Source organism: Pelmatolapia mariae, linkage group LG6 (assembly GCF_036321145.2).
Source record: "Pelmatolapia mariae isolate MD_Pm_ZW linkage group LG6, Pm_UMD_F_2, whole genome shotgun sequence".
Lineage (NCBI taxonomy): Eukaryota > Metazoa > Chordata > Actinopteri > Cichliformes > Cichlidae > Pelmatolapia > Pelmatolapia mariae.
In genome coordinates, this window is record NC_086232.1 from 27530074 (window position 1) to 27553054 (window position 22981).

Below are 22981 nucleotides of genomic sequence, written 5' to 3' on the forward strand. Positions count from 1 at the left end.
AGGCCAACAGACATAACATACATATTCCTATCTTTTAATTTCAACTTTAAGAGGCACGGCATGAACATGTTATTTTAACTTCGGACTAACATTAATAATTAAATGTATAAAAAGAAAAAACAAATACATTACTTAGACACAACAGATGATTATATTCCTATAAAACATCCAACAAAAAGTGTGGTTTATTAACTGGAAGTCACGCAGGGCTATCAGGCGTGTGTGATCTCAGCTTTCAAATATGTTAGACTTTGTACTGTTCCTTCTTCCTCATTTGGTTTACAACAGGCAATTTCAACAGAAGTCACAGTGATGCAGTTTTGTGCGACAGCCACTAGAGGGTAGCATGACACAAGTCAATCGGGGTGAGTCCCCATTCAATTTCAGTCTGGCACATGGCTTTCTTTCACATCCTGACCTGCAACAGGTGCTGTTCACTGCACTGTGTGAACAGGAAACGATAAAGAGAAAAGGCACGGCTGCTCAGTGGAGCTCTTTGGCATCTTAGTGTAACAGTTACATTGGGATTACAAAGATGATCCTCGAATCACCACCGAGTCAAGAAAACCAGGAACAGAAAGAAATATGAAAAAGAAACTGAACGCCAGGCATCCATGATTGCGCTGCAGTAACATTTGGTAAAGTACAATCACAATGAAAGATTTATGGGCAATTCTGGTCATCTGTGTAAGTGTGGGCACCTATATTTATTTATTAAACCTGTTTTATCAGGTTTTACAATCAGCAATCAGCATGCACAGCCACCCCGACTGCTGTTGGGTGTGTCCTTCAGGCCATCTCCCTTGTGATTGGTTGCCGGATTGGCATCACCGTTGACGCTCTCGTTCATCTTCTCGCAGATGACGTCCACCAGCTTATCAAAGACCTGCTTCACGTTGATGTTATCTTTGGCACTGGCCTCGAAGAAATGGAAGCCTGGCGAGAGAGCAGAGAGAGATAAAAAGCTTATGAGTGATTATTAAATAATGTTTTGTTCACGTGTTTTCATGCTGATAAACACCAGCACGTACTGACCGAGCTCTTTGGCCAGTCTTTTGCCATCTTCAGTCGGCACCTGCCTGTCATCTTCCAAATCCAGCTTATTGGCCACCAGCACCACCTGAGCGTTGTCCCACGAGTAAGTCTTGATTTGTGTTGCCCTGAGAAAAACCAAAAAAACCAAACCATGTTCACAACTCTACTGTATGACCTACAGAGACCCTCAGTCCATCACAACAATGAACCAAAGCTGAGTCTCTTCTGATTTCTAGCATTCAAGTTCACTTTAATTGCAATGAAAAGGTTATTAATCACTAAAAGAGATCACTGAAGATGCATGGCACAAAATGATAGCACACTGTATAGACGAATAAATAAGGAAGTAAGTTAAGACACCAAGTAGTGCAAGCTGGCAAACAGGATTAGGTTAACAATCTCAACACACTGAAAAATGAGACTTAACCTGTTTGAATGTCACATGATGTCGTCTTCTGATTGGTGTTGCTGTGAACACAATAGGCTCTGCTGACAAAGGGAAGCGGCATTAAGAGATTTTTGCTAAAAGGATTTGATCATCAAATGAGAGCTTTCACTTGAGTCCAAAATTCAAACCTTTTCTGGTTGTGTATGTTATTAGGAGGACTGTTTATTGCGCCTATCGATAGGTTTCCTTTTCATTTCTATAGGTTATGCAATGGAACATTATGTGCATTTTTTTAATATAACACAGCAGAATGATACTGCTCTGACATTATTTGTAGTATTATTATCAATCTCTTGCTATACGTGTTGATTTTTTGATCGTTTCCAGGTCAAAGAAGGAAAAAAACCAAAACAACAAAAAACAGTCTTTTAGAGGAAAGCCATAAGATGAACGTATCCATGGCGACACTGAGAAGTTCCCTTTCTGAAGCGCACTGAATGTTTTCAACATCATAGCCTTTGTAAACTAAACATCATGGTCAAAAGACAGATCTAATTGCAAAACCTATGGACACACCTGCACATCTACACAGTGGACGCCCTAAAGCATACTGTGCTTTTTTTGTCCTCGTGGACCTTAATGAGGGCCGTCATTAATATAATGAAATTCACTGAATTTATAAGGACTTGAAACCATACACTCCTAAGGGTAGAGGTTACTGAAGTTACAAAGCAAACCAAAGGGAACCAAGAGCCATTTTCACACAGATTTTTCTGAGGATTCTTTTGTGTCGTCATGCGCACATTGGTCAAGATTTGTCTGCAACCACTGGTTGCTAGGGAAAAATGTGTATTCCTTAACTGCTTGGCAGTGATTCATGGAAGCTACTGGCTGTCGCTGGATGAAATCAGATGCAAAGAAGGTGCAAAGAAGGTTCAGTAAGTTTATTTTAATTAGAATGAAAAGGTTATTAATCACTGAATAAAATCCCTAAGGATGCAAGTGGAAACATCACAAATGATGAAAGCAGTATTCAAAATGAAAGACTGAATAAACTGGAACTGTATGGCGCAAAATGACAGTGCAATATATAAATGAATAAATAAACAGAAATATCCATTAAAAACAGTGCACTGCTGTCATGTCAAGTCAGCTAAGAGCCCAAGTAGTGCAAGCTGGCAACCCGGATTAAGATAAATGAGACTTAACCTGTTTGAATGTCACATGATCTGATCCCCTGATTGGTGGTGCTGCGAACACAATTCGCTTTGCTGACAAAGTGAAGCAGCTTTTACAGATTTTTGCAAAAGAAGACCATTTTGGAAGAAGCTCAGAGTGGGATTTAGAGAGGTTTGAAGCAAAAGCATCTGATTATTGAAAACAGACTAAGAGCTTTCACCTGATATCATTTTCTCACTTTTGATGAAAGTCGTGTTTCAAGTCTTTTGTATCTGAAGTCTTCGACTAGAGCACTGGTAATGATAACATAAAGTAACAGTAATTATAATACACACACACACACACACACACACACACACACACACACACACACACACACACACACACACACACACACACACACACACACACACACACACACACACACACTACTTTAGTTACCCCAGAATTTTAGAGGCAAATGTTGACTTTTTACTCCACCATATTAATTTAAAGGGGCGTTGCTTTTCAAATTGTACTTAGAAAACATACACTGATCAGTAACTGACAGATTAAATTAATATTTTAATGTTTCCTGTGGTGTCCATTTTCAGGAGGACTGTTGGTTGTGTCTATTGATATATTGTCCTTTTTGTTTCTACAGGTTATACAGTGGAACGTTATGTGTATTTTCTTTAATTAAACACTGTTATATCCAATTTTTTTATGCAGCATCTATTCTTGTGAACAAGAGTGCTCCTTTTTTATTTTCTCCAAGTGATCCAAAAAAAACAACAAACAGTTGAAGAAAATCATAAGATGAATGTATCCATGGCGACATTGAGAAGTTCCCTTTCTGAAGCTTATTGAATGTTTTCAACATCATAGCCTTTTAAACTAAATGTCACGATCAGAAGACAGATCTAATTGCAAAACCTATGGACACACCTGCACATCTACACAGTGGATGCCCTAAAGCATATTGTGCTTTTTTGTCCTTGTGGACCTTAATGAGGGCCGTCATTAATATAATGAAATTCACTAAATTCAAAAGGACTTGAAAGTAGTGACTGAGACCATACACTCCTCAGGAAAGAGCTTACTGAAGTCACAAAGTAAGGGAACCATGGGCCATTTGCCCACAAATTTCTATTGAGGTTTCTTTTGTGTCGTCATGCGCACATTGCTCAAGAGTTGTCTGCAACCACTGGTTGCTAGGGAAAAATGTGTATTCCTTAACTGCTTGGCAATGATTCACGGAATTTGCTGGCTGTTGCTGGAAGGAATCAGATACAAAGAAAGTGCTGCACCAAAAACCTCCTAGTTATCGCTGGTTTTCCTGTAGTTTTTCATGTTTGTCTACCAGCCCAACGGTAGTAACACTTGAACAAGTGTGATGCAAAAGCCTTCAAAGTAAAGGTTGTGTCTCTGCTCTGCAGCCAGCATGTTTCAAGAAGAACAAATCTTTTACTTTGAAGGCAAACGGGTCTTCAATTCTGGTTCATGTTGCACTTTTCACAGTTTCACTATAGTGGATAGCTGGACAGGCTTTGTAGACAAATCTGCCACTTTCTTTAAAACTAAGACAGCAGCAAAATTCCAGCAACCAAAGCAAGGAGATTTTACTAATTGAGGAATAAACATTTTCCCTAGCAACAGCTAGTTGCCATGGGGTTACTGACCAGTCTGTAGCACAGCATGAGTGGGATGAATTAACAGTCATTTTCCCTGTCACTGCCATCACATTCAACAACCACTCACAACCAGGGAATTTCCCATTTTTCTTCACCATTTCTGGTTGCCAGATGGTCGTGAACTGGTCCCTAGGCCTGTGTGACTGGGGCCTAGACGTGGCTACTGGTCATGGGTCTGTAAAACCTCAACACAACCAAAACGTTTTTGCAACCAAAGTGTCACCTCTGCTAGCCATTAGAAATAAAGAAAGTTTAAGGCACTTCTGTGCAGGTATCACTTTTTAGACCAGTGAAAACCCCCCCCCAAAAAAACACATGCCTTGGAAAAATGCCTTCAGCTACTGGAAAACACACATGCTTATTCTGCATTAATTATATGCTTCATCTACCCACCAGTCCTGAACAGCACAGAACGACTCCTGGCTCGTGATATCGTACATGAGCAGAAATCCCATGGCTCCTCTGTAGTAAGCTGTGGTGATAGTCCGGTAGCGCTCCTGCCCAGCTGTGTCCTGTAAACACACATTGAATGGTGGATGAATTATTTTTACTGGCCCAACTCCAGAAATCACACAAAAATGAAGAAACAACAACCCTACTGAAATTCGATTTCAACACATATAACACATTACTCAAAAGCAACATGAAAGCTTAAAAAAACAACACTTAAAGTTGTTTGCAAAATGAAAACATGACAGGGAAGTAAAAGTAAAAAAATGGTTAACTCTGCAGAAAATGTAGCTTGCCATCACCAGTGTGTGAATGTGTGTGTGAATGGGTGGATGACTGAATGTAGTGTCCCTATGGACTTTGGGGGTCCATAGGGACTAAGTAAAGCGCTATGCAAATACAGGCCATTTACCATTTACCAAAAGCAAAGGTGAATCACGAACTTTCTTAGAATAGAATAACCCCTCCCTTTTAAAATGTTGATGCTGCCACACCCTGGAAGCACACTAGGACACACTCTCAGGTCTTGCCTACATCTTAGGGGACATCTCCAGATGGTATTTTTCCTCTTCATGTTGCCTTGGGAAAAACCTTAAAGTAACAAACGTAACACTCCTGTGGATTCTTTGAAACTGCAGTAAGAAAACTAAGACTTTGAAACTAACTTCTTTAAACTTTCTCCCATGTAATGTGATGCCAGCAGCTGCTATGGACCTCATTAACACCACTGACTCTAATTGTACACATTTTTGGGCTTGTCAGCAACCTACAATTTATGTCACATGTAGCTGCGCTTATTTTAATGGTCCTAAGAAATCCCATTAAGTTCCTCAGCAGCCAATAACCCCGATTCTGAAGTGAAGGGCTCATAACAAAACATTTTCACAACCAATATACTGCATGTCTTTCCTGGATATAAAACCTCAAGTCAACCAGCTGGGACGTTAAAAATCTGCTTGCTTGTTAATGCATCGGTAATAAAAATTTTACTGCTATTTATCTGAATTTTAATATGGTTATCTTTTATACTACTGGTTCATCATTTCACTTGGCACCTTCCTTGTGTGAAAGTGTGCAGCTGTATCATTGTAAAGCGCAGCCGAGAAGGCATGGCCCGCTGAATACATTAACTTCAAAAAAGATGCATTACTTTCATCTAACAGGAGTACTGTGGGTGAGTCCTCGCCTTCCACTAACATTCAGTAATAGATCTGTCCTGGGTGTCAGTCTGCGCGGTAAGCACATTCGGCTCCTGCAGCTCAAACCCATGCATCTTTCATGAACCCCGCCGTCTGGGGACAATGTTAAACATCAACTGTTATTAACTCCAGAGAGTGAGAAATTAGTTCACATCCATGACAGGCTGCAGCATGTAAGAGGGCAAATCAGGGAATGGGAAGAGGATAAACACTCCATGTTGTGTAACAAGGCTTTGAAAAGCTCTATTCATTTGGCCCCTCCTTCTGTTGAAGATGTATTTTAAAACCTCTTTGCCACAGGTAACGACCCCACATAAATTACGGCTCCGACTTTAAAGAGACTGCAGCATTTTATAGTCAATTTTGTTGATATATTGTGTGTCAAAGCTGTTCTCTGTACAGTAGATTTTTACTCCGGTGTAGGGAGACCGGAGTAAAAATCTTCCTGAGCATTCAAGTGGAAATTATTAGGGACTTTTAAGATCTCAGTGATGTTCAAATGGAGCTACCTCTACATTAAGTGCCTCTAGGAGCATCCCAGACATCTATCACAGTCAAAGTAGTTAAAACAACAACAACAAAAAACGGAAAGGTTTTGTGTGACAGCTTGATTAAGATTACATTTGGTCAAACTGCAACACTGCCAGCGAGCTTTTAGTTCTTGGCTGCTGCAATGAATAAACATCTTTCAGTGAGTCAACAAACCTTGTTCTTGTCCTAATCATTATAACTATGTGCATGTGGTGACAAACAGTTTGAAAGCAGGAAGAAAAAACAGGTGTTTTTCTTTGGTTGGAACCCCCCCCCCCCGAAGTAAAATTAGTGTCTATTCTTCCACGTCTTCAGATTACAAAAAAAAAAGAGTCTTGGTTAGTACTTCAGCAAAACACCACAAACTATTACTTAAATTATGAGGACTGAAGACATAATTACACTAGTGTATAAGCTGCTATTGTGCTCCCAATGGCCTAAACCACCTCTCCTCTTGCCCTGTTAATAGAGGTCAAATACCAGGTACAGAAGCACAAAAGAAAGAAAGAAAGAAAAAAAACAGCAGATGAGAGAAAAGAAATCCTTTGCTTCGAGGGTTTAGGGGTTTTTCTATCCTAAGGACTTCTTAAAAATACTACTCAGCAGTGCAGAGGCTCTATCTCATGCCCAATCTCACCCAGATCTGTAGCTTGACCCGCTTGTTGTTCCTGTAGATGGTCTTGACTTTGAAGTCGATGCCCACCGTGCTGACAAACGCTGAAGTGAATGAGTCATCTGCATATCGGAAGAGGAATGAGGTCTTTCCCACGCTGCTGTTGCCGATGATCAGCAGCTTGAACATGTAGTCAAAGTTTTGGTCGGCTGGATCTCTCCGCTCCTGAGCCGCTCCTGGATCTCTGGCTAAAGCCATCTATCAAATGATGACAGACAAAAAGGAGAGGCACATGTGTGATCACTGAGATGCGCTATAAAGCATCTTTCTTTTTGTTGTTGTTGATAAATGTTGTCTTTTGTGTTTCTTGTATTAAATATTGTTTGCAGCGGTTTGTAGTGGTTGTGTGTCTACATTTTTGTTTTCTGTAGTGTCTGTTGTTGATTGCTGTCCCTTCAAAAGTTCTGCAAGTTACCTGTGGCTGGTAATCCTACATATACTCACTGACCACTTTATTAGGTATGCCATGCCAATAATGGGTTGGAACAATTTTGGCCTTTACAATTTCCTTAATTCTTTGTTGCACAGATTCAACAAGGTGCTGGAAATATTTCATCAGAAGATGGGTACACGATGGTCATAAAGGGATAGACGTGGTCGACAACAATACTGAGATGGGCTGTGGTCTTTAAACAATGCTCAGTTGTGACTAAGAGCTCAAAGTGTGCCAAGAAAATATCCCCCACACCATCACAGCACCACCAGCCTGAACTGCTATAAGGTAAGATGGATCCATGCTGATCTTGCAATCGATTTCTGCTGTGACTCATCAGGCCAGGCAACATTTTTTTTTCAATCTTCTACTTTCCAATTTTGGCGAACCCGGGTGAACTATACCCTCATTTTTCCTGTTCTTGGCTGACAGGAGTGGCCAATCTAAGTAAACCCTAGACATGGCTGTGCAGTCCCAGGAGATCAGCAGTTTCTGAGATGCTCAGACCAGCTCATCTGGCACCAACAGTAATGCAACATTTAAAGTCAAGCTTCTTCCCAATTGCAATGCATGCCATGTACTGCAGCAGCTCATCTTGATCACGTCTACATGCCTAAACGTACTGAGTTGCCATGCGATTGGTTGATTAGATATTTGCATTAATGAGCAATTGAACAGGTGTACCTTACACCTGTTCAATTGCCAGCAGCAACCAGCAGATTAGATGGAAATATGTTGGCTGTATTTTTTCCATAAAACAAAAATAACACAAGTACAAGAACAACACAGAATAGGTGTGGCTGTAAGGCAGTTAAGGACAATTACATAATTGCAGGCTCAGGGTGCTGCACTGGGTCAAGTGCTGGTAAATGCATACATGTACAGGAAGAAACAGGATTGTATCTACTAGTTCCTGTTTTTAATCAGTCACATAACTACTTGGCTGTAATGCATACAAAAATAATCTAATAGAGTCTGACTTGCCAGTAATCTCAATATATTGCGCAATGATGTCTTATAGCAAAGACAGGAACATGTGACCATGGTAGGGAACGTCGATGCCGATGTCAGACACGTCATCTGCACAATCAAATGCCCATTGCCAATAAATTTTAAATAAGGAATTTTTAGACAAAGGCAATGCAGATACACTCCTATAATTGAACATAGTCAAATTTACCGGCTAATCCTTTCAATGTTAGATGATTAGCTAAAGTATGAGCTCATGTTAGAGTTTTTCTTAAATGTTAATATTGGAGGTTTAATGTTTGTTTGAATTAAAAAAAAAGAAAAAAAAGATGGCAACTGAAAACAAAAAAGGAGGCGGAATACTAAAGTTAAGAAAAGCACTGGCTTTCGCAAAATCCAGGATTACCAGTATATCAGCTGTGGTGTCACAGTGATAAATATCAGCTATTTGAGAATTCAGGTTAACACTCAGACGTCTGAAATCCATCCACACTAATAGCTGAGCAGATGCTGATGTTGGTAAATGGAAGTGTTATTTTAAAAATGGTCCGTCTTCCTCCCTGATCCCTCTTAGCGCTTATCACTGTGCTATGAATCACATCCAGGGCGTGCTCCTTACTCTTTTTCCTCCCTGGACCGGTCACCTCCTGCTCTCTCCATCCATTTGTCACAAGAACACATGTTAAAAACTTATAGGATCGGTAGAGACTGAGCGGTGGGAAGGGGGCAATAGATTCTCCCCCGCTTGTGTATTTTATCTATCACCCATCTGGTCATTCATTCACCCAGTGACACTACTACTTAAATGCACACACAAACACACTCCTTAGTCTCATTTATCTTCCTTCTCTCCTCACATATTCATCCATCTATGCATCCCTCCTGTCATCATCCGGCCAGCCAGCTTCCCTCCCACTCTTAACTCTCTCCTTCCTCCATCACTCGGCATCAATCCATCTACATTCATCTATCTACCCCCCTTCTCCCTCTCCTCCTCCTCCTCCTCCTCCTCCACCCCCACCCCCCTCCTCTTCTCTCAGGGGTTGAGTCCTGCTCCTCCTTGGCTGCTGAGAAGTCTCTGGAGACCAGCTCAGCATTACAGCTTCCAAGATCATAAAAGAGGGGCTGAGCGGCATGCTGCTGTACACACTCAGCAGAACATCAATATCCGCGCATGCGCCTACATCAGCATGAAAGTACCTGGCACACACTGAAGTATGTGTGTGTGTAGGGTTGTGTATTTACTTTAGCTTGGGAAAACATGTCAACTCTCATTAATGCACATTCAATATTTGACTTCAGAGCATCTGACGCCTGGTTTGTAACTGCTTCAGTCAGTCAATGCAGTGCACGAGAGCAGCTGTTTCACGGGACACTTCATTGCCCCACTTGTTGACACCGAATCCAAATATCTGTGCACAAATTAGCCCGATTAACCACGAACACAAAGTTCATATTCTGAAGCCACCGATGACACTTGTAGCCTATAACTAACTAAGAGTCCAAGTTGCCTACACCGCCTTACCATACGGCAGCTCAGCTACAAACCTGATGACATTTAACAGCCCCCGTCTGCCTTTGCATACAACTGTGAGCGAATGCAAATTACCTCGGGTGTTGTTTATGGGTCTGTCTCCTCTCTCCCTCCCGAAGTGTTCACACGTCTACCTGAAAGTCGATGAGTGTGTGCTGGCTGCTGCAGCTGCTGCTGTCTTTCGGGCTCTCCTGCTCAGGTGTTCCTGTCCCGGATCTCCACACTATGCATGTGCATATCTATCACTGGGACGTCCAACACGCAACCTGTCAAGTCATGCCCAATATGAATCACGCACTTCCGGTATAAACTTTCAAAATAAACATAAAAAAAGAAAGCTGACGTTTTAGGGTAACATACATCTGAGTGCAAATTCATGGCATTTGGGTGTATTTGTTTCCAGGAGTTCAGACAAAGTTGGCTCACCCTCTGCATTTCTATGTAAATTAATAAAGGATAACAATTTGTTCATCTCGGGGTTTTATATAGTAGGCAATCTGCACCCACTGATGGCAACCGAAGAAAACTAATAAATAAGTTGAGGGAGAGCTGAAGGTGTTGAGAAAATCTTCGAACTCCATTTCATAATGAGCTGAGCAGTGTAGCTAAGCAACAAGCCATGCTCCTTGATACCGATACTGTTTTCTCATTACTTGGCCATCTTGTGCAAAGAAAAACAGAAGAAGAGATTTTTCAAACTCAGTAAACACGAAGCTATCATTTTGAGTCAAATGCAACTGAAACATTTAAAATCAAGCGATCATTTATTCAAATAATTAAGGAAATTAAGGAAATCATGAAGGAAAATGGGCTTGGTATACCAATCAAGTAAATTTCATTTGATCAGGTTCCATTACACGTAGACTTTTACATTGTACTTATATAACAAAATTACACGGAAAATTTACATGTAATTAAAAGCAGCATTTTGGGCACAATTATTTTATTTTTTCTTTTGAGTGTACGATCAGTTCTCGATGGTCAAAAATCGAGTTTATATTGGTTTATTTTGAAGGTTATTGCCAAATTTCCGGTATTCTGTTGTCTCACCTGCTGGTGAACGCACTTTCAGTAGTAAGCCTTCCGATAAAACAAACAGAAAGTAAAAAATACAAAACTATATAAATAAATAAACAAAATTCCCAGAGCAGCTAAATAATGTGTTGACTTGTGCAACAGTTAGGCATCCAAATCTCATGAGCTCCCAGGTTTACTGGACACCGACACGGTAAATAAAATTGTCTGATTTTGTGGAGCTACCAGCTGTGGCGAACCCTTGTATGAATAAAGGAAAAGTAGCTTTTTCTCTTACCATTTACTAAACTGCACTTCAAAATATAACCTTCTAAAACACTTCAAGTGTTCGGTCACACAAACCAGCTGTGGTCTTTATTTACATGCATCAGCCTGACTATGAGCAAGTAGTCATGCACACCAGGGCACATTAATCATGTCCCGACCCGATTATCTTCACTCGTTGGGAAATCTCAAGTGATATTACTGGTACAAAACGCTTCTGGTGAAATGAAATGAAGTGAATCATGTCAGAAAGGAAGAACCCTACACCTACAGGAAAATTTTTTACAACAAACAAAGACTTTAATTCAAGGTTTATTGGTGTTTGCCTGCAATAACAAACTATAATAACAACAACTCTTATTTATACTATAAACAAAGAACTGTATGTAGATTTGACAAAGGACATTAAACACAATCTATATTATAGATTTTCTCTTTACTTCCATGGAAGGAACCACCTATTATTATTATTGTTTAAATGAGAAACAATGTCAGCTTGATAATCTAAGATCCTAAAAAAAGCTAATTTTATTAATAACTTTTGTCAACCTGTGACAAAACCTATAAAAAACAACACTGAATATATAAAGTAGAATAACAAACAAAAAACAAGTATTCAAATCCTAAAACAGAGGAATACACTTCACAAAAAAAAGACATTGTAGAACTTAAACACGTTAATGTTACAGGGTTGTGAAAAGCAGTGAAACAACAGCAGGCCAGTCAAGCAGTTAGCACCTCAAAGGCTTTGTTTTCATCTAAAACCCCAAATACTTTAACTTCACACTTAGCCAGCTAAATCACATAACAGTGTTATGAGTCATAAACATAAAAAAAATCTAACTTTTAATACTCCTGTTATCTACACACAGTAATGCTGTTACATTAACATGAATGAAGTCACTCTAAACTTAAACATAGCCTCTGGAAAAAAAGAAAAGGCCACTTTTTTTGAATCCTCACTCAGTATTCATCATAGCTAATCAGTCACTGAACTGAGGTACTGGGCCGAATCATTGAGCCCCCATAGCCTGCAGAACTCCTTGACGAAAGGCTGAACCAGGTCGGGCTCCTCGGTGATGATGATGTTCTCCATGTTGCTCTGCACTGCTGTCAGCGTCCAGTTGAGGGAGCCGGTGATGAGCATGCGGCCATCCACCACTGCAAACTTGTGATGCATGTGGACGGCGCTCACATCGCACCGCACGCAGATCCCTGGGGAGCAGAGGGTGGATAGGCAGGAGGAAGGAAGGGAAATTCTTTAATGCATTACAGTATACAGCGCTTGTTTCCCTTCATCTACTTACTGTGAAATTCTGCACAAAAATTCTATGCGCCTCAAAAGGGAAAATGGTGGTTTTTAAAAGTACAGTATGTATGTAACGATCTCTTTAGTGCTACACCTTTAAAGATTGAAAGACTGTTACATATGTGTTTCTAAATGGATGGTGTGGAAAACTGAGGACCCAGAGGACCTGTAAAATACAAAGGTATTGTAAGCAGACGAAATGTAACCGCATTAAAACCTGCGCACTTTGACCACATATAGGATTACCTAACACCACATCAGCCTCTCATGAAATATTTAGGACACTCAGTACTTATTTCCATTATGGTTACCTTTTCTTGGAATATAACAAAATATATAACACGCAAAGACTGTATATCTGTATATTTTTTTGTAAATGTGACTGTTATGTGCATCTGAAAGTCTAACATTAACTCATTTGCACTTCAACACAGAGAACTTGTGGGTTTTAAACAGGCAATATAAAGTAAAAAATGTAAAACATTCTGATCTAAACTACAGCACTGAGACCGAGTTATTTTTAATGCATTAAGTGTTTCTCTGTTCTTCAGTTGTGTTGTACGGAAATGATCATAAGGAGGATGCTGGATCTCAGTTTGCATTACCCGGCAGACCGCTAATTTTTAGATTGGCCTGCAGATTACTCTCAGAGATTAGTCATGCAAATCTTCCCTTGAATTTGGCAAGTGCATGCCTCTTAAAAAAACACATTACCAGAAATGGCTTTTTAGCAAACTGAGGAAAGACAAGATCTTTTTCAGAATCTGTTTTATCATCCTTGTTGAAATGTTTAACAAATGAACTCTTGACTATCTTAAGTGATGATAACCTTTACCCCTGTGCTTTATTTATGTACAGCGGTTCAAGAAGCTCCACAAGATAATGATGAAATATAATAATAAGAAAAGAGAAGTTGACTGTTCTTTGTGCCAAAGTGGTTTTCGTGTGATTTGCAGTCAATACACACAAAAAACACACACACTTTCTCTCTGAAGAGACACACATTGCTGTCTGGCTGCCAGTTTTGCACTTACTTAATTCTTACTTAAAGCCTCTGTCTTGCAAAAAAATAAAAAAATAAAAAGGGTTACATTGTATTAAAGTTGAGTGTCTCATTAAAGAACCACAAAGATCTCCAATGCCCTGCAGTTGGAAAATAAAATACACTGGTGAAGACAGTGTCATTTTCACCAGTGGATGTACAGCTAGTACAATAGTTCAAAGAGTATGAGCGAGAGCGCATAAGGGACAGAAACAGAAGAAAAGGGACAGACTCAATCAAATATAGGTGTGATATATAGTTAGTTAGCTAAGTGCAAAAAGCTGCAAAGAGACGGCTCAGACTTATTAGGGCAGACAAATCAAAAATGGAAAGGTTTTGCTGATTGGTTTGTGGAAATAATTGTGTGTGTGTGTGTTGGGGGGGGGGGGGGGGGGGGGGGGAGGGGGGGGGTTCGAGCTTACTGACGACAGGATCCTAAGTTCAGCAGTAAAAGGGATATTGTTGATATATGTTTCCAGAGGCTGATATATGGTTGGAGTAATCTATTAAATGCAGAGTGGGCTGCAGAGAAAGTGAGACAGCATGAGTCAGACACGTGACACAAAATCTTTCAGAGAATGATTAGTCTGACTCATAGGAGGGCTTGTAGCGGCAACCTCCATTCACACAGACAGCTCCTTTTATCTCTCTCTAATCACAACTAAGGAACCCAGTGATAGTAACAATGACACTTAAAGTCAAAGAACATAAACTGAGCACCATTTCTTGAGCAGGACCTGAGTCATCCTTCTCGTATCTCAAAAGAAATGTGTCTATAATAATGATCTCAGAGGTTAGTGTGACTGTTTTTTTAACCAATAACACCACCCAAAGGACTACATACAGTATGTCTCAGTGGCCTGTGTGAGATTTATGAGACACTTTGCAACAAAAGCACCCTGAGTCACACACTGACTCAAGTTACAATATATATGTATGTTTCCAAAACATTTCATATATAGAAAAAAAATCTCCTCCTTTACCGGCTTTGCGGAGGATGCCGATCTGGGAGCCACTGATGGCCGAGTAGACCTTGTCAGTGAGGACTCGGATGGTTACACCCCTGCTATGCAGCAGTAGTACAGCCCTACTCAGATCCATGTTGGAAAACGAAAAAAGACACAAGTCCAGAGAAGAGCAAGCAGACAGGATGTAGCGGAGAAGACGAGAGAATGAGGTGTCTACACCATGAGGCAATGAGCAGACATGGGAGCTGGAAGAACAGAAGACAAAAGACCACCTGTCATAATTCATGGCCACTTAAGTAAAGTTTAGCTTTCAGGGTTCATTTCATGTGAAAAAAATACTTAAGTAGATGAAAAATGATTTTAAAAAGAGGTGAAGTTAACAGACATTATAACACTTTTGGCAGCGATGCAGGAAAACAATAATTACTTCAAGTTTCACTGATGTTCCACTTACTGAGGTAACGTGGGAGAGAAGATGTGCTCCACACAAGCCACCTCTGAGGGGAAGAAGAGGACCTTATTGGTGATTCTTTCAGACCGGCGACGACTGAAGAGCCAAAAGAGCAGCTCCAGACTGAGGGAGAGGGCCACCACTCCCAGGCTGACCACCTTTACTGTCCACATTGCTACCATGTAAAGAAAATAACTTTAAGAACCAAATGTGTAGCATAATGAAAACATCCTTGTCCTCATGCATGATCATAACGTGTTTTAATGTAGCCTCTTTAACAGATATCTCATACAGTATAATAATCGTACCACCTGTTTTATGTATGTGTTCAGCTGTAAAACAAGCTGAATCGTGGAGGACTCCAGCTTATCAGTTCTGAGGATTCATGCCCTTATAAACAACCTTTTCTTATTTTCTCGTCTCACCCCTCATTAGATCACTAGTGCCATGTTTGTAGCTCCACAATGTTTTGTTTTTTTTTAATACAGAACATCTTCAACTCTGTATGAAACCTCTATGAACGCTGCTAAAATAATGCACCACAAATCATACATTTAACACATGTAGCTTGAACACAAAGGCTTGTTTCTTCTTGATTATCTCAAAGACTTTTGGGAAAATATTCTGTAGACTGATGAGACAAAAGTTTGGGTCCTGTTACATCTGATGTAAATATAACACAGCAGTTCATTAAAAATAACATCATACCTATTAGGGCTGCACGATTTTGCATAAAATGAGAATCACGATTTTTTTGCTTAGAATTGAGATCACGATTCTCTCACGATTTCCTTTTCCAATATAAATATTTATTGCACTTATTAACTGCACATCAACTTCGTAACAGTTTAAACTGAACATAAAATTTGTGGTTGCCGCAAAATGTTGTACTGCTTGAAATTCCGTCTCCACCGTTGCTCGACACTGCGTGTATAGAGCAGGTAGTGCAACAACAGAAAAATAGTTGCGGGACGGCACTGTGTAGCGTTTGTCTGGGGTGTTGATCATTTTGCACAGTGTTGATATATCTTTGGTCAGGTGATAAGTAATAGCCTCCGTAATTTCTTTGTGCCTGCGGGAGTTCGACGTGTATAGGGAAGCGCTGTATAAGGTTCCCGTTATTGATGTTTGGGTGGTTGACCGGGACGAATTTTCTCCTGTCACTTTCTCGTCATCCCTGACGTGTTCTCCGTTGTTTTTTCCCTGCCAATTTGAGCATCACGGCACAGCTTCTGTATCACGTGGTATAAGGCTCCGCCCTTGTCATTTGTTGAGCAGGAAGAGTGAGCGCTTGTTTTCATGCAGAATACGTCCCGGATCAAAAATGCGGTACAATCGTCGTCGTCTTTTTTTTTTTTTTCTAAATCGTTGTCATTTGGAAATGAGATCGCACATAAGTATGAATCGAGATCGCGATTTTCTAACGATTAATCGTGCAGCCCTAATACCTATAGTCAAACATGGTGGTGGTATTGTGATGGTTTGAGTTGCTTTGGTGCTTCAGGATCTAGATGACTTGCAGTAATTGATTGAACCATTAATTCTCCTCTTTACCAGAAAATCCTGAAGGAGAATGTCTGGCCATCAGTTCATGCCTGAAGTTCATTTGCAATTAGGTTATGCAGGAAGACAATGATCTGAAACATATCAGCAAGTCAACCTCCAAAGTCCAGATTTAAAGCAAACCGAGATGCTCTGACATGACCTTAGACTGTTTATGCTTGAAAACCCTTCGATTTGGCTGAATTTAGAGCTGGCCAAAATTCCTCTACAGTAATGTTAAAGTCTCACTGCCAGTTATCTCAAACGCCTCATTGCATTTCGTTGCCTTGTACTTGTGACATGTGCAATGACAATAAAGTTGAATTCGAATTCTAATTCTGATGCCAAGGGTGAAAAAATCAGTTATTAGACATTGGGACAATTATTCTTTTCACACAGGGCCAGGTAGGTTTAGATAACTACCCACTTTAATAAATTAATTAATTTAAAAATGTTATTTTACTATATGCTCTATTGATTTTATTTGAAAATAAATGATGTACAATATTAACACAAATGTTGCCATTATGATACATTATATCAGAGTTAGCTTAAAGCTAATTTTCACCTCCAGTCACACGCTAGGTTACATTACAAATAATTATGACAACAATAAAACAAACAATATCTCATAAAAGGTAAATCACATAACACACATCCACATGCCCATGAGCGCCAAATAAGAAACAACAGGAATTATCTCAGTCTGATTAGAGTGCTGCAGTTCTTAAAGATGTCAGGCTTTTATACCCTTACTAGGGTTATCTTTGTCTAAGAATTTTAAAAATGATCTGAAACATGTAAGTGTGACAAATATGCCAAACAAACTGTTGTTCACTGCACTTTGTTTTCGGCTTTAACCAGTAGAGTGCAAATTAGCTCCCTTAATCCGTTAACCAAGCTGAACCGCGCAAATCAAACCAGCATCTTAACAGTGTTGAGCTACTGTTGCTGACTAGAAATCGACACAGGCAAGCACAGTTTAACCAGTGTTAGCCTTGCAAGATGTGGAGCATGTCAAAACAGCAAAACTGAGGTTTTTATTTTATTTTATTTTATTTCTTTAGAAAACAAAAGCAAACCTGAACAAGCTTCTGTCGCCACCACGTGGGATTAGGCAGCGCCAAGATCTTTGTCGTCACTATCAGGCAGTTAACAGACACGTCAGCTAGCCAATAGCAGGCCACGACGCTCACTCTCTTCTCCAATTACGTAACGCGATGAGTTACGGGTGCTGGAGCCAACGGAAGCCGTTTCCGCAAAACGATAACGTGTGTTTTCAACAAGAACAGGTAAACACCCGTAAACTATTAATACATAACGTTTACCGGTCATTGTGTGTTTAATATGTGGGGATAGTTGAGGTATAATGAAATAGGATATAGCATTAAGTATTTTATTTATTTTTTATTTTTTTATCGCGAGACGATTTGTATTGCACGAGAGAGCAACAAATAACATGCTAACGTTAGCCTGTTAACAACAGTGTGGGGCAGCAGCAGCAACTGGCAGCTGGTGTTGTTCTTTTAGCAAGTATTCTCACATATATATGGTGCTGTTGGTCCAGTTTACGTGCCGTCTTTGTTGAAGCAGTGTGATTTTTGTTTCTTTCACTCAGACTCGATTCCCTTTGTGTGCAATGGGTCGTCGCAAATCCAAAAGAAAGCCTCCTCCAAAGAAGAAGATGACGGGGGATCTGGAAACTCAGTTCACATGTCCTTTCTGCAACCACGAGAAGTCATGTGATGTCAAAATGTATAGTGCCCACCTAAACACACCTGGTCTATGGTTCGTAGGTAGATTTCTTAGGTGATTGGTGGTCTCTGACGCTTCTTCTCGCTTTGTCTTTCAACAGGGAGAGAAGCAGAAACACTGGGATAATATCATGTACAGTCTGCTTGGAGGAGTTCCAGACCCCCATTACCTGTATCCTTATTGAGTTTTAGGTGGCAGCTCTCTTTCTCATACAACAGCAAAGCAAATATAAGGCAGAGCAGTTTCTTGTTATTTTATTATCTTTGCACATTTAAATTTATTTTTTATATGAGGAAAATGTAGTTTGACAAAATAAAATATTAGCTCATACATTATTCAGGGGTTAAAGAAGTTCATAGGGATGTACTATGAAACCGGTTTAATGGCTTAGTGAGCTATGTTGCGCTTAAAGTCAGAGTTTTCTGTGTCACAAAAGTGGTCCTCGTTTTACCTTGATAAAAACCTATGCTGAACACACAACCTGGTTGAGAGCAGGTTATCTTTAGAGTTTTGGTGTAAAATTCAGTTATTCTTAAAATTGATTTATTCTTCTGCAGGAAATCTACGTCCTAGCTTACGTTGTAACCAGAAACTCATTTTATCCCTGCACTGCAACCATGCACCCCATCAAAGTAATCGTGGTATGCGTTGATCTGACATTTAGTTGCATTTCTCTGGAGGTGCACATCAAGTTACCTAGAAGGTTGTGGCGTAGGGTTAAAATGGCACTGAGGCTCAAGCGCTTTTTATATAATTAACTTAATTTAAAGTGTTTGTTTTACCGCTCTGTGCGATTAATCCCAAGATTTTCCGCAGGAATAATCTCCTGACTTTTTCTTTTGTACCAGTCTTGTTCTTTACTGTTATATGCTTTATGTTCTTGGCGGATTTTTAGACAGCATTTTATTGTCATTATCTGATAACATCTGTGAAGTGTAGGTGGCACTCACAGGTATCATTTCATGTGGAAGAAAAGCCGCATGATTTTATGTGAGCGCCCACAGAGCCTGAAGCAGAACACTCTTAATGGAGAAAGTTTATAACGTGCATCACAACAGTGGTTATCTAGGGTTATAGGCTTTGACAAGCACATTAAAGCAAAGAAACTCTGGCTGTATTGAGCTTAATTCGTTGTATACTGCCTCTTTGAATAATATAGAGTGGCATTAGGCTAAAACCTTGGTCATACACATGCAGGTGGTCAGGTTGTTGGTCATTTATTTATTTCTTTGTGAGGCCCTATATATTTTACTAATAGCTTGTCTTGGGAAACCTGTCTTAAAAGTCAATGTCAGCATTTGCCTTCATTGCCTGATCACATCACTGAAATGAGACAGTGTTTCTTTCATATACTGTGCATGTGACCATAGCTTCTAACTTATCTCAGGTTGACTATGTAGTAAGTCCACCTAAAAACTAACTGGTACATAACTAAATCAGTATTTGTTTTGGGGTTTTAGAAATTCTTAGTAGATAAAAGAATAATACCGTTATCTTGTTTTCACTTGGCCACAGTAACCACATAGATTAAATCAGATATCTTGAGAGCTTAATTGTAGGTCATATGAGCAATTTAATGACATCAAATGACTGAATTACTTGGTTGTTGACGGCTGGAAGACGAGGTTACATTATCAGGAAAAACGAGGTGGTAGGCTGACTTTAAATAAAGGTTATATAATCAAACTATATTATTATACTTTAAACAACAGCAGCTCACGTCATTTTCCCATCTCCGTGTTGTCTGAGACCAATATGAGGAACTGTTTAATTTTATCAGAGTAATAAAAATGTAGTGGTACGAGCTTAGAAAGGCAGGAGACCTTTGGAAAATGTTAATTAGTTTATTTTACTTCCAATAAATAACCTGGCTTCAGAATGTGATTTGCTCAAACACATTGTAATAACTGGAACTTTGTATTGATTTTTAAAGTTCACGTCATTCTCTGTCTATGGATACTTTTATTTTTAAGCAACAGCATCGTTTTTTATCCTTAATCCATTCTTCCTCAGATCTGTCAGAGCCAGTTGATGTGTATAGTGATTGGATAGACGCCTGTGAAGCAGCCAATCAATAGAACTCATGAAAATGGTTAGAAACAGAGCGCAGTTAAGTTCTACCCACACTGAAGAGGAAAACCTTTTTTTTTCTTTTCCTTTTTTTTTTGCATTGCTTGATGCATGCTTGTCATTTGTTCCTGTTCACAAAAAGCTGTCAATTGCCCAATGGCCGCTTTGCAGGTTCTTGAACTCTTTATAAGCTGCCAAACAAAAAACTGAGCTTGAATCAGCAGCAGAAATGGGGGAAAATGTGCAACTACTGATAAATAAAATATCTAAATGTCAAATTTGTGGGTACTCTGTTGCCGACACATACCTAGCATTAACTTTCTAACAGCTAACTAGACATGGATGCTACAATAATTAACCTGATAGTAAAATCTAATCTATTTTAGCTAGCTACAGGCATTTTGTTGCACATTGTGAGGCCGGCTGTTTTCCTTCTAGCGGGCCTGATTTTCAGAGTATGACATGTTGCGCTTTGTCTCCACACCTGTCAGAAAGGTGGTGAAGAGTTCTCGCCTTTCTGTTTAAGGTTTCAGCTCACAGCTCTAGTTTTGACTCTTGAGATTTATTACATAATTTGTTCTGTGCAGTGTACCCTGATTTATCTTTACACATTTAGCAGAGCTGTCTGTTTTAAAAATACAGCTTCTTTTGTTTGTGGGTGGGTGGGTGGGGGGGGGGACACCTTATTGGTGATCATCTAGGTCCATTCTTTTAAAATAAAGTATTTTGCATTGAAAAAAATGCTTCAAGGTATTTAGTTTCTAACTGCTAGAGATATCTAAGAGATACAAAAGATTATGCAAGCGAACATATCCACATCTAGCATTTGAATATTTTAATATGAATATTTGTATCATGAAAGAAACTATGAATATGGTGAGTAGGTTGATTTTAAAATGGACAACTCTTGAGTATTATTCCTACAGTTTTTCAAAGTCTGACACAAGCAACACAATCTAGTTGAAGAGTAAAAATTGTCTTTTTTTTAATGATTTATACAGTCTTGGTACAAGGAATCTTGAGCCGGATGTTTGTTCAGTCCAACTGCAGTGCTGGAAAATGTCACTGAAATAGCTAATCATGAGCTTTGTGTGTATGTGTGTGTGTAATCTATAATGATTACTCAGATTTAAGTATGATGGTACAGATTCTGGTCATAATGCAGTCACTCAGACATCTGTGTCACAGCATTAGGTCATTCCACTCTAGAGAGGAACAAGATGTTCAAGATTCATGCTGAGCTGCTGAGTTCATGAGTTTTGAAATGTTTTTAATCCATTCAGCTTCTCTGTTTCTGATGTCTTTAGGTTATATGTTCATGAAATAAAATAATTTTAAGAAGCATAAATGTTCTTTTAATGGGCATGTATATGCAGTAATGTACAGTATTTCGATGCCTTGAAGTCAGTAGTTTATGCTCAATGACACTCTCCTACACAGCCATCTGTTTTGGGTATCATGAATCAGAGCTGTTTTGTTTAATGTTTACTTAATGGATATGTTTGATTTTGATCCTGTGGTAGAGACTTAAGGGTAACCCCATCATTATTAAATTTTTTATTACGCTCCACAAATCTGATGAAAATTCCAAATCCAAGCAGTATGCTATGTTGTCTGACTTACCTGTCCTGTTGATCTCACGTCTGCCGATTAACGGGAAGAAGCAGTTTCATTTTGCAGAAATACTCTGTAAATTATAGAAACAGCATGCTACTGTAGCTTAGTAAATATTACAAAAACAAATTCTTGGATTTGTTAAGATGGTTGTCACACACATGTTCATAAACACTTGGGGTGCTAATAAGTATTTATGGAAGCAAGAATGTGTGTGTGTGTGTGTGTGTGTGGGCTTGCCTCCAAATAAACCACATTGTCCAGATCTTAATGAGAAAAAACACACAACCCTGTTAAAGTCTGGCTTATTAACGTGATTATTTTTTTGTAACATTTTTACGGCAATCGGTGGCTCTACAAACAGACAGATGACTTAATTAGTTTTTTACTAAGAATTGTTAAAGTAATTAGGCTTGCCACCTTATATAGTTTATGGGATATTAAAATATTCCAACAGAATAACAGAAACGTAAAATAACCGACATGACTGAGTGAAGGCTTTGATAAATATCAGGTCAGATTTAGGTGTGTGTGTGTATAAGCACAATTATAAGAGATTTGCTTCCTTGAAAGGTTGAATGATTGAAAGATGTTTCCCCACATCGTTAAAAAACATTAAACTTGTTATTTATAAGGCCACCTTATAATTTCAAATTATTATCTTTGAAATAATTTGAAAAGTAATATTAATTAAAAATGGTACAAAGACAACAGAATGATGAAAATTAAAACTTTTATTTTTTTGAATTGGACAGCAGCAACATGTTTTGTGTTTTGCACAGTTTCACAGTGGTTGTATACTCGTGTGTTTAATCCACACCGTACATACGGCATAACGGCAAACACTTATATAAAGATATAAATGCT

General features: G+C 39.2%; 3 protein-coding genes across 4 annotated transcripts; 1 reads left to right on the top strand and 2 right to left on the bottom strand.

Moving 5' to 3' along the window:
• Positions 1-65: 65 nt before the first annotated feature.
• On the bottom strand, positions 66-10264 carry LOC134629272 (ras-related protein Rab-3D-like). Its single transcript, XM_063476476.1, has 5 exons — positions 10140-10264; positions 7093-7326; positions 4669-4787; positions 1036-1160; positions 66-936 (listed from the first exon to the last, which is right to left on the bottom strand). Exons 2-5 carry the CDS (start codon positions 7324-7326, stop codon positions 749-751), a joined length of 666 nt encoding a protein of 221 aa, XP_063332546.1. The 5' UTR covers positions 10140-10264; the 3' UTR covers positions 66-748.
• A 1435-nt stretch (positions 10265-11699) lies between these two features.
• Positions 11700-17810, bottom strand: pld6 (phospholipase D family, member 6). 2 transcript variants are annotated; one of them, XM_063476478.1, is made up of 4 exons: positions 17758-17810; positions 15137-15308; positions 14698-14927; positions 11701-12578 (listed from the first exon to the last, which is right to left on the bottom strand). In XM_063476478.1, exons 2-4 carry the CDS (start codon positions 15304-15306, stop codon positions 12343-12345), a joined length of 636 nt encoding a protein of 211 aa, XP_063332548.1. In that variant the 5' UTR covers positions 15307-15308; positions 17758-17810; the 3' UTR covers positions 11701-12342. The 2 variants fall into 2 exon arrangements, with proteins under 2 accessions (XP_063332547.1, XP_063332548.1); XM_063476477.1 differs by lacking the exon at positions 17758-17810 and having other exon boundaries at positions 11700-12578; positions 15137-15315.
• A 50-nt stretch (positions 17811-17860) lies between these two features.
• LOC134629274 (transcription elongation factor 1 homolog) lies at positions 17861-21156 on the top strand. Its single transcript, XM_063476479.1, has 4 exons — positions 17861-17967; positions 18294-18430; positions 18531-18601; positions 20444-21156. Exons 1-4 carry the CDS (start codon positions 17896-17898, stop codon positions 20506-20508), a joined length of 345 nt encoding a protein of 114 aa, XP_063332549.1. The 5' UTR covers positions 17861-17895; the 3' UTR covers positions 20509-21156.
• The last annotated feature ends 1825 nt before the right edge of the window (positions 21157-22981 follow it).